The 12,390-nt window shown below is 52.2% G+C and overlaps 1 protein-coding gene across 5 annotated transcripts in view; it reads right to left on the reverse strand.

Annotated features, from left to right (window-relative positions):
- Positions 1–12,390, reverse strand: part of MGRN1 (mahogunin ring finger 1) — a 65,454-nt gene that overhangs the window by 49,094 nt on the left and 3,970 nt on the right. For 4 of the 5 annotated variants that reach the window (XM_057528588.1, XM_057528591.1, XM_057528587.1 and 1 more), the window contains exon 1: positions 10,519–10,766. The exons of the other annotated variant lie outside the window; for it this stretch is intronic. In XM_057528588.1, coding sequence (XP_057384571.1) covers positions 10,519–10,606 — 88 coding nt within the window. In that variant the 5' untranslated portion in view covers positions 10,607–10,766. Of the gene's footprint in view, positions 1–10,518; positions 10,767–12,390 lie in introns of those variants that run through there. 5 annotated transcript variants of the gene reach the window in all.

The following is a 12,390-nucleotide window of genomic DNA, read 5'->3' on the forward strand; positions in this document are numbered from 1 at the left end:
CTCATCCCTTAGGAAATTCCAAGGGTTTGAGGAGTTCTGTGCCAGAAACGGATGAAGACCAAATTTGTATTTCTTATTACAAATCACGATACCCCTGCCGGGTAAACCGTGATATTGACAAAGACACCCTGGGGCCCCCTTCTAAGAAACACAGGTGGCCCTGGAACCTGGGCACTGGGTGTGGCTTCACTCAGCTGCCTCCGTAGTCATTCCCACTTGGGTGGAGGGGAGCGGGGAAGGTGAGAAGTCTGGGAACAGTTCATTGATTCCACTGGCCAAAAATTCTTCTCATTTTACCACAGCACAGATATTCCCGGTTACCAGCTTCCTGACATCCGCTGCCACTAAGCCCCAGGTGGGCCTGACCAACAGGGATCAGGATGTCACTGCCCTCAGAGAGGGCTGATCTCGGGAAGCATCTCCAGGCCCATGAGATCACCCCGCCAGGTGAGAGACAGCCCCTTGGGCTAAGAGGCTGTTCTCAAACAGTGTACGGAGACCAACCCCTGGGGCCCACCCACCGTAATCACGCAGCTCAGCGATTCCCCTGGGTCGCGTTCACACATTGCACAGAATAGCTTCTCTGCTCCCCACACTCAGGCTGGGGGACTCAGCGCAGCCCAACCTCTCTGGGCCTCAGTGTCCCCATCTGTAACACGAGGCCTTGGTGAACACCACCAGCTGCAGACTACAGACAGAGGGCTGCTGGGGATGCCCTAAGGATAAAAGGAGCCGATTATGCAAAGGAGCATTACACAGGTGACAAGACACCTGAAAAACCTCCCTGCCGTGTGAAAGCCTTACCAGAGTGGACACAGCAAGTAAAAAGCTTGCACCCCTTCCCCTCCCATGGAGGGAAGCAGAGTGAGCTGAGAACAGCTCTGATCAAGCAAGGACTCTGCTTTGCTGAGTTCCTGGAAGGTGCTGCAGCCGCCTCTTTTGGGGGAAGGGGTCCTCCCCAGCTTCACCCCTTTTCTGGACACGGCCTCCACCACACACAGAGGTGGGCCCCAGCTGCCACCAGAACACACAGCTCCCAGCCCCTGGACACGGCTGGTTGGCCGCAGCGAACACCAGACTGTGCTGGGCCATCCCCACATTCCCCTCCCCCCGACCCCGGGAACTGGACCCAAGACCACAGGACTCGGTCCTTGAGGGCCTCCGGTGGGTGAAGTCAGCTCTATGCCTGTCACAGCAGCATGACACTGAGGCCGGAGAGGACGGGGCTCTGTGTTCTGCTTCTCCTGGCTTCCGGTGCTTGGTTCCACATCCTGGGTTCTAGAGACGCTACCCACCAGGCTGCAGTGCATTCCATTTCTGCCTAAGAGAGTTGGCATAAATGCCACGGACAGTCAATCGCCAAAGAATTCAAAATGTAATAAAAAGTACTTAGGAAAGCACTCCTGCAAGTAGGTGAGACAAGAGAGACAATCCAATATTTTTTTTAAAAAAATGCAAAAGACCTCACAAAAAGAGGAAGAGAAATGAATGACAATTTACACACAAAAAGGTGCCCAGCCTCACTGGTCATCTGGGAAAAATAAATTAAAACTACCACAAGGACTTCCCTGGTGGTGCAGTGGTTAGGAATCTGCCTACCAATGCAGGAGACACGGGTTTGAGCCCTGGTCTGGGAAGATCCCACATGCTGCGGAGCAGCTAAGCCCGTGTGCCACAACTACTGAGCCCGTGTGCCACAACTACTGAAGCCCGCATGCCTAGAGCCCGTGCTCTGCAACAAGAGAAGCCTCCGCAATGCGAAGCCCGTGCACCACAACGAAGAGTAGCCCCCGCTCACCGCAACTAGAGAAAGCCCGTGCACAGCACCAGACCCAACGCAGCCAAAAATAAAAATAAATTAATTTAAAAAATTAAAAAAAACCAAAAAACAAAAAAAAACTACCACAAGACATCCATGGCTAATATTAAAGAGAAAAGCAACAGAATAGCGCGCACGCGCGCACACACACACACACACACACACACACACACACACACACACACACGACACCAGCCAGCACTGGTGAGAACACAGAGCCCCTGGAACTCACGCTCTGCTGGTGGGAGCGTGAATGGGCTCAACCCGCCACAACATTGTAAAAGCTGTGGACTCCGCACACGCACACCCGAGGGTGCCAGACCCACTGCCAGGTATGAAAACAGACCCAAAGAGATGGGTATCTGGGATTGTCAAGACGAGACACAGAAAGTACAGTGGTGGCTGCCAGGGGCTGGGGGAGAGGGCAATGGGAGTTATTGTTTAATGGGGACAGAGTTTCAGTTTCACAAGAGGAAGACTTATGGGGATGATGGTGCGGATGGCTACACAGCAGTGTAAATGTACTTAATGCCTCTGAACTGCACACTTAAAACGGGTAAAATGGTCATTGTTAGGTGGAATTTACCAATTACTTTTAAAAGTGAAAAAAAAAATGGACCCAAAGAAATCAGACTCCTGGGAACCAAAGCCAGTCACAAGAGTGTCCACCCAGCATCATTCATGAGAGCCCAAACCGGAAACTCCCCGAGCGCCCTCCATGTGAGCTCGTGGATGAACACACGGTAGCACCGGCAGACACTGGGATGTCACGCAGCAGAGACAGGAAACCGACTGCCGCCCCACTGACGGCGTCCACCCTCTCACCACCCGACGTGCAGCCAAGAGCATCCACTTCCGTTCATACCAAGTTCAGAAACAGGCAAAACTCACCTCCACTGGAGTCCAGAGGGGGCCTCCCAGGGAGGAAGGGGCAGAGATTGGGGAGGGGCACCGGGGGCTTTGGGGGCTGCTACTCTTCTATTCCTTCAGCACGCCCACCTGGTGATGGTTCATCAAGCGGAAGCTCCTGACCTGTACGTCTCCTCAATATGTTACAGTTTGGCTGTACATGTACATACGTGCGTGCATACACCACACGTTTTCTACAGCACTGAACTGAATACAATTCCTTCTTTTGGTTCCCCCCTAAAGCACTGCGGGCAGCTGGTCACTCAGGGCTATCACAGGGGCAGGAGACCCGGGTAACAGAATGCGGCAGTTATCAGAACAGTGGACCCCCCGGAAGGCCTGCTCTGCGGGTGCCGGGCGCCCAGAACCAAGCCAACGCTGAGTAGGATGAAAGGATGAGAAAATGGGTTCTTTGCAAGCACTGCACACACAGGGGTGGACAGATGTTCCCGTGTCAGTCGTTCCCAAGCCTCCCCCTCCCCTCCCAGCTCGGAGAGAGCCGGCCATGATTTCTAGACAGCGAGTGCCACCCCCCCATGCTGCTCCACACCACTGGCTTGTCTGCAAACAGCAGGGGCGCGGGCCAGGCGGCGGCTGGGCCTGGCTCCCCAGCTCTGGGGAGCTGGGCAGACGCGGGGACAGTTGGCAGAACTGAACAAGTCCACTGTTATTCACTGAGCCTGAGTCCGACGCTGTGTGGGTGGCATGTGTGGCACCACTGCCCTGCGTTTTACAGGACAACACAGAAACGTGAGGCCTGATGGCTGTACCTGAGCACACGGAAACACACATGGTTAACGCCCACTGGACGTGGCCCCGTGCCAGTGTCTGGCCGCTGGCACCGGACTTGGGAGGTGAGGCAGGCAGCAGTGGTCACTGCTCGCGGGGTCATCCAGGAAGTGCAGGACGTGCCCAGGAAACTGCCAGGCCCCTGAAAAACACAGGCTCGGCTGGACCAGGGCTTGGTCCCTCCCCGCCAGCTCCCGTGGACTCACAGAGTCACAACTGAAAGGGGCCCGGGAGCAAGTGACCGGCTCAAGGCCACAGGGCAAGTCACTGGCGTGGGGCCGCTGGACTCTGAATCCAGTGCTCCGCCTCGGCTCTGCAGGCGGGTGGGGGCTGAAGACCCCTTGAGGCGGGCTCACACTCACAGTGCTGAGCTAAGCTCCGCCTGTGCCCACCCTGCTGGTGGAAGGGTGTGTTGTCAGCACAGCAAAGGCCACCCCAACCGTGAGGATGAAAACACGTGCGCACACCCCCCTTTGACGCTAGGCAGCTGGGCCCTCCGCGCCACGACCAACCTCCCGGTACCAGATGAAAGGCCTGCCATCCAGCTGGCCAGCCTAACCAGCACAAGCCCGGCTTCTTCCACTGACCAACAGGAGACTGCAGCAAAGCCCAGGAGCCGGGCGAAGGATGCAGGGACCTCCGGGTGCTCAAAACCCCGAGGGCAGGTGACACAGCAAACCTCAGCCCCAGTGGCCACAGGGCCCAAGTGCCCACCGAAGGCTTCTAAACCTAAGCAACTGGCTTCTCCTTCAGGGAGACAGGTCCTCAGATGCCCACCCGCCATGGCCAACTTAAAGGGTTTTTGTTTCTGCTGTTTTGCTGTTGTTGTTTTTACCTAAAATGTAACTACTGAACTTCCGAAAATACAGCTTATTTATACAGCTCTTACAACGATAAAATCCAAACCGAGTTCATGTGAGCAGAAGCACAGAACTAGTTCTGCTCTGTGAACGGGCACAGGTGGCACGATGCTGGCGATGATGGTGCAGGACTCGGAGCACGAAGGTGAAACCCCCGTGTGCAGGTGGAGCCCCTTCCCCACACCCCACCCCTCTGACACTGACCCTGGGGCTCGGAGCACAAGCTCACTGCCTCGGGACAGTGATGGGGCCCAGGGACCCAGAATGTCCCCAGTGACAGAGGACGCCCTCGGTGACACAAAAAGTCCTCCCTCATCTTACAACACCTGCCTCGGTTCTTTCCTTCAGGCACCAATTAACCAGAGTCGGCAAGGCCCCACTTCAGAAAGGGCAAACCCAACACACGTGGCAGCACTCATGAGCAGACATCTCTAGACTGCCACCAACACAAAAGTACACACCAAAGTCTCCTGGCACACACCTCAGGCCCCTCACCGCGTGGCGGCAGGCCCAGGAGTCCCCGGACCCCCGCCTGACACCCCAGGGGATAAGATGCAGCCCAGTCTGAGCAGCTTGTACACTAGGGAGAGGGGGGTTGTTTTCCGCAAGGCCTGCTGCACAAGCATTTATTAAACACCTACCGTGTGCAGGCCCAGGTGCTGGGAGACAAAATCAGCCTGATTTCTAGTTCCTCTGCCAAAGAGGACAAAAGTCTAGTGTCACGAGAACATGGCAAAGTTCAAGTGAGATAAAGGAGGTAAAAATGCTCTGAAAGTACACGCACCCGATATACAAAAGCTTTAGGTCTGGGGCATAGTTCACCCACACCTCCAGGGTTAGTGGATCACATGTCTGATTGCCCTTCCGGACGTTTCTCTTGGGTGACCTGTCCCTACCATGACCTCCCTCAAACACCAGGGCAGGGCAGCCCACATGGCTTTAAGACACATGAGTAACAATAGTAATGCAGAAGGAGGAACAACCAACCATGGCCGCCAACAACGACCAGGCACTGCTGTGGGGACCTACTGTGCCCCGGGCTTCCGTCTGCAACCTTCTCTCTTTTTTTTTTTTAATAAATTTATTTATTTATTTATATTTATTTTTGGCTGTGTTGGGTCTTCGTTTCTGTTCGAGGGCTTTCTCCAGTTGTGGCGGGCGGGGGCCACTCTTCATCGCGGTGCGCGGGCCTCTCACTATCGTGGCCTCTCTTGTTGCGGAGCACAGGCTCCAGACGCGCGGGCTAAATAGTTGTGGCTCATGGGCCTAGTTGCTCCGCGGCATGTGGGATCCTCCCAGACCAGGGCTCGAACCCGTGTCCCCTGCATTAGCAGGCGGATTCTCAACCACTGCGCCACCAGGGAAGCCCTGCAACCTTCTCTTTAAGAACTTGACTGAGGTGTCCTAACGCCTGCCGTGACCCCTGGCTGGGGACCAGCCAGCCGTGTGATCGGGGCAAGGGACTGCAGGGCAGTGGAGTGCAGAAATAAACCCTCACATTTATGGTCAGCTGATCTCTAACGAAGGTAAAATGGCAATGTGATGGGAAAAGAATAGTCTTTTCATCAAATGATGTTGAAATAACTGACTATCCATAAGCAGAAAAAAACACAAAACCCTAAATCTTTACCTCAAACCATACATTAAAAAATTAACTCAAAATGGATCACAAGACTTAATGTATGAGCTAAAACTATAAAACTTCAAGAAAAAAAAATAGGAGAAAATCTTTGTGACCTTGAGGTAGGCAAAGATCTTTTACAGTAATCTTTTTATTTATTTATTTATTTTTATATTTATTTTTGGCTGTGTTGGGTCTTCGTTTCTGTGCGAGGGCTTTCTCTAGCTGCGGCAAGCGGGGGCCACTCTTCATCGCGGTGCGCGGGCCTCTCACTATCGCGGCCTCTCTTGTTGCGGAGCACAGGCTCCAGATGCGCAGGCTCAGTAGTTGTAGCTCACAGGCCTAGTTGCTCTGCGGCATGTGGGATCTTCCCAGACCAGGGCTCAAACCCGTGTCCCCTGCATTAGCAGGCAGATTCTCTACCACTGCGCCACCAGGGAAGACCCAAAGATCTTTTAGATATAACTCCAAAAACATTAACCATCAAAAAAATTGATAGGGAATTCCCTGGTGGGCCAGTGGTTAGGACTCCGCGCTTTCACTTCCAAGGGCCCGGCTTCAATCCCTGGTTGGGGAACTAAGATCCCACAAGCCACGTGGCGTGGCCAAAAAAAAAAAAAAGAAAAATGATAAATCAAACTTCACCAAAACTTAAAATTTTGCTCCTCAAAAGACACCATTAAGAAAATGAAAAGACAAACCACAGACTGCAAGAAAATATTTGCAAATCACAGAGCTGATAAATGAATTGTATCACTGTATCCAGAATCCATAAAGAACTCTTACAACTCAAAAAGAAGACAATCCAACTTTTAAAAAGTGAATAAGACTAAAAGAGCCAACCCTCCAACACACACACACACACACACACACACACACACACACACACACACACGACATATAACGGCCAATAAGCACATGAAAAGATGCTCAACATCATCAGTCATCAGGAAAATGCAAATCAAAACCACAGTGAGATACCACTTCACACCCACTAGGATGACTATAATTAAAAAGGTAGGCAATAATAAGTGTTGACAAGGATGCTGAGAATTTGGAACCCACATACACTGCTGCTGGGAATAAATGTAAATTGGTGCAGCCATTATGGAAAACAGTCTGGCAGTTCCTCAAAAGGTTAAACATATGACCCAACAATTCCACTTCTAGGTGTATACTAAAGAGAACTGAACACACCAAACAAACGTTCAGCGGCGTTATTCATAATAGCCAAAAGGTGGAAACACCCCAAGTGTTCGTTAACTGGTGAAAAGATAAACAAAATGTACTATAACCATACAGTAAAGTACAATATATGGATGAACCTCAAAAACAATGCTAAGTGAAAGAAGCCAGACACAAAAAAAGACTACATGCTGTATGATTCCAGTTATATGAAATGTCCAGAAAGGGCAAATTTTAACGACACAAAGCAGATCAGTGATGGGGTAGGGGTGAAGGTGACAGCAGAGACTGCCTGCAAACAGGCATAAGGCAAGGAAACTTTTATGATGGAAATATCTAAAACTGATTGTGGTGATGGTTGCACAATTCTATAAGTTTACTAAAAATCGCCAGATCATAGGTTTACAAAGAATGAGTTGTACGGCACACGATTGATACCTCAATAAAGCTGTTATGAGTAAAATAAATAAATACAATAAAAACAAAGCAAATGCTGTTAAATTCAAGCTAGGTAACTGTTGCAGGGCATGTTGAAAACTTCAAAGTAAAAGAAAATTGGACAGGGACTTCCCTGGTGGCACAGTGGTTAAGAATCCGCCTGCCAATGCAGGGGACACATGTTCTAACCCTGGTCTGGGAAGATCCCACATGCCTCGGAGCAACTAAGCCTGTGTGCCACAACTACTGAGCCTGCGCTCTAGAGCCCGCGAGCCACAACTACTAAAGCCTGCGTGCCTAGAGACCGTGCTCCGCAACAAGAGAAGCCACCGCAATGAGAAGCCCGCGCACCGCAACGAAGAGTAGCCCCCGCTTGCCACAACTAGAGAAAGCCCGCGTGCAGCAATGAAGACCCAACGCAGCCAAATAAATAAATTAAATAAATAAATAAATGTATTTTTAAAAAAAAGAAAATTAGACAGGAGATTTTAAAAGTCCTCACCATACACACACACACACACACACACAGAGATAACCATGAGATGATGGATGTGTAAGTAACCTTATTGTGATAATCATTTCCCGATATATACACATATCAAATCATTACACTGCACACCTTAAACTTACGCAACATTATATGTCAATTATATCTCAATAAAGCTGGAAAAAAATTGGACAGTGTTACAGAGGTGTTAAAAAAATACTAACTAGCACCCAATGATTCTTTCTAATATAATCAACAAAATTGACAGAGACCTGAAAAGATAACAACTGTCTCATAAATTGATTGTACAGTCCATGGTCCCTAAAATCATCTCAACCCCCCCTTCCGTCCCCAGTCCATGCTTGGGGAAACATACTCAAGTACTGCTTAGGTTCCAGACTGCCTCCCGGAATAAGGTGGCCCGAGGGACAGGAAGCAGAGAGGACAGCCTTTGGACTGGACAGGTTAAGCACTCCAATCGCTGGCAGCAAAACCGAGGTGGCCCATGGTATTCACCTGGGTGCCAGCCCCAGCAGATTAACTGTGGCTGACTCGGGTGTCCACAGAGTGGACCTGACTGATTAACAAGGTCTGCCAAACAGAATCCAGAAGCAGTGCTGTAAGTGCCTTGTATTTGTGATTTTGTCCAAATGCCCAACTGAAGGGACATCAGGTTTGCTCTGCTCCCAGGTGACGGGAGGTACCACCTTAAACTTTTTGATACCTCTTCCAAGACACTGCTAACTGCTATTAGAGTCTAAGTTGATCACTTAATTTACTTTTTGAGCCATTATAGCAGCTAACATTTTTCAAGGACCTCTTAGGTGCTAAGCACTGTTCTGAGCACTGTATGAGGATCAGCCCATTTTACAGATGAGGAAACCATGACCCAGGGGGCTAAGCAGCTTGCCTAAGATGACTCAGCCAAAGATGGGCTGGAAGAACATCAGAGGTGGAAGAGGATGACTTCAAACAACTGCTCCATCAGATCTGGGGATGTCAGCCTCCAGGGGATCCCTATACCAGGCTGGGCTGCCCTGTCCTAGTGCCTGGGAACAAGCAGGCGTGGAGATCTCCCATGCCTAGTAGTAAATAGAGCCCTCTGCCCAGCTCTGACTGCATCCTCTTTGACTGCCCCGAACTGCTAGTCTCCACTCCCTTTATCTCTGGTGGTCCCAAACACTTGCCTTCTTTCACCTTCCAAAATGAGGGTGAAGCAGTTCTCAAACTTGAGTGGACATCTGACTCACCCTAGGAGTGGGTTTTAAATGCAGGTTCCTAGGCCACAGCAGGCCCCAACAAGTCTGAGGCAGGGCCTGGGAAATGCATGTTAAACAAGCTTCCCCACTGTTGGAAGCAGGTGGTCCTGGACCATACTCAGAGGAAACCTGGCCCAGGGGATGCCCACAGGCCAACTGTGAGGCCTAGAAGACCACGACATGGGATCAGATACTTCAGAAGCCAGGATCAGAGGCCCCAGTCTGAAAGTCTCCATGATATCCAAATGCCCTGTCCTCTTTCTTCTCTCCTTTCCAGGCAAGTAACCAGACGAGGAGATGGGCACGAGGAACCCGAACTAAAGTTCCAGGGCAGGCCACACTCCTCATCAGAGGCAGAAAAACATTGTGGACGGGTACAACTGGTCTGGTAGTCTGACTCCTGGTCCTGCACCCGGATGAGCTTCCATCCAGTTCTGAGACCTTGGGAAAGTCACTTCCTCCCTGGGGCTCAGGTCTTTCAGCCACAAAAAAGGAGACTGGAGAACCGGGTAGGTCCCTTCCAACCATTCCCCGGTTGTCCAGCATGGACTCCCAGCTCCTCTTCCACCGACAGTTATGCCCCCTTGGGCCCAGCCCCCCTCCCAAACACAAGCGCCAGGTCACAGGAGAGCTAAGCCTCTGTCCAGACGGGACGGAGAGTGTCCAGAACCACTGGCCGGGTCTTCACAAGAAGCCACCAAAGAAAGGGAAAACCGGCGATGGAATGATGTCAATCCTTTTGACAATGACCACTTTGTAAGCACAAGCGAAGCATCGGGCACCGTGCTAAGCCCTCGCAAGCGTCGCGCCCCGGAACCTCACGCCAGCCCTGGGGGATTCCTATTGAGCATACCCCAGTGTGCATACGAGGGAGCTGAGGCGCGCAGGAGTGAGCTGACTGACCCAAGGTCACCCAGCCGGGACGAGGCAGTCAGCGCCGTACCGACCCACGCCCCGGGGTCCGGGCGGAGGGCGCGTGGACCTCCATGCAGGGAAGCTGCAGACAGGGCCGCGGGCCGAGCAGAGCCCCCAGCCCACCCTCCGAGGAGGATCTTGCGCCCAGCCCCGCCGCCCCCTGCCCGCCCCGCGCTCCAGCCCGCGCCTCGCTGTCCGCACCCGGGGCCGAGACCCGGGCCGGGGCGGCCGCTCACCGGATTTCGGGGGGTAGCGATAGGCCGAGTTCGCCTGGATGTCGATGTCCTCCACGCCCGCGATGCGGCGGCTCAGGATGGAACCCATGGTGCACGGCGGGCCGGGCCGAGGCTGGGATGGGGGGGGCGGCGGCGGCGGCGGCGGCGGCGGCGGCGTCCTTACGCGGACATGGCCGGGACCAGGCCGCACGGACGATTGCCCACGGCTGCGGGCGCTCGGCCTCCGAGCCCCCACCCCCGGCTCGGCCCAGGGACAGACGCCACGGCAGCCCTCCGCCCCCCAGGCCTGAGGCACCTCGGGAAATGGAGTCCCCTCGCCGCCGAGGGTGCCCGGCGGCGGCGCGGGATAGCCACCTAGGAACTACATTTCCCAGGAAGCTCCTCGCCCGGGCTCGCTGCAGTTGTTGACAAACGGTCCGGGACAAACCAAATGGACCTGAGTCCAGAGGGGAGGAACCATCAACCACACTGCAAACTATCCTTCCCTTTGCATTCCATGCACAAGACTAACATCGTAACTCTTTAGCCTTTTAATAATCTGTTCATACATAGATCTTGCTAGGAACCAACGCCTTCCATTTATTCCCTCTCTGAAATAACTCCCGGAGCATGGTTCTCCCCACTTCCCAGGGTTTAATCTCCCGGCCCGGCCAGCAGAGGGCAGACCCGTACCTGCCACCCGCAAAGAGCTGGGATGGAACCCAGGATTACCTGGAGCGGTGCACACAGGGGAAGGGAAGAACCTTTTCCAGAACTCTAGGCATCTCTCTGTCTCCACGTCCAGAACAATTCTTTGAAGACATAATTTTAAAGTCCCCCATGGAGGCAGTAGACCTCTCCCCGTTTTACATATAGGGAAACTGAGGCACAAAGAAGGGAGGGGGCCACACATAAGGGTGCTCAAGTTTACAAGAATCAGGGTTAGAGTTAAAGCCTCCTCGCAGATTGCAATGTACTTTCTTGGCTTTGTGACTCACACAAAACTCTGTAAGCAGGCCAAGTGAGGATCTGTTTTTACCTACTTTTCACTTGAGAAACAGCAGTTCTGAGAAGAAAGTGACTTCCCAAGACAAGCCTGTCTATCCAGCAAGGAGCTAGGGAGGGCAGAGGCTGTCTAAGAGTCTCAGATGGTAAATTCACCACAGTCCACATTAAAGTGATTCCTACACCTTTCCAGACGCCAGAACCCAGAATACAACCTTCCTATTTTCAGGGGACCTGGGAAGCCAAAAGTAATAAAGGAAGTGAGGGACTTGTGTGATTATAAGGGAGAGTCCAGGTCTTGGAGCCTGATTTAACCTCTCTGCCCTGCAACCAAGATCCCCCTTTACTGAGCACCTACTATGTGCCAGACATTGGTGTTGAAGGCTATGCACATATTCTCTCTTTTAATTCTCTGTTGTAGGTTCTATTTTCATTCCCAATTTACAGAAGAGGAAAGAGGCCAGGAGAAGTGAAGTACCCACTCAGCTTGCATAGTAGGTAAGTGGTAATAAAGCTGGAATTTGAACCAGGCCACTCCTCTTAATGCCACACTCCCCTGCCACTCCCAGCCCCTACCACCCCAGAGACAGGAATGCTCCAGTGCCAGATTCCCTGTCTCTTGCCCCCAGATGAGCTTGAAGACATCCCCACCCCATGTGACCTTTCTTCCCTTACTTTAAATTTCTTTCTGTTGAATCACATAACACTGTTGAATCATATATACACAAACAGATATACCAACACAGCATTCAATTTATCGGTCTCCCTGCTTGTGGGGAGGGAAGGAGAGTATTGAGGGCCCAGATGTTCCCACTGAAAAATAACCCTAAGAGCATGTCCTCCCTACAGATAATGGGCCAGGGCAGTCATTTCCATGGGCTGATGTTT

The sequence above is a fragment of the Balaenoptera acutorostrata genome, chromosome 15, assembly GCF_949987535.1.
Source record: "Balaenoptera acutorostrata chromosome 15, mBalAcu1.1, whole genome shotgun sequence".
NCBI classification, from domain to species: Eukaryota; Metazoa; Chordata; class Mammalia; order Artiodactyla; family Balaenopteridae; genus Balaenoptera; species Balaenoptera acutorostrata.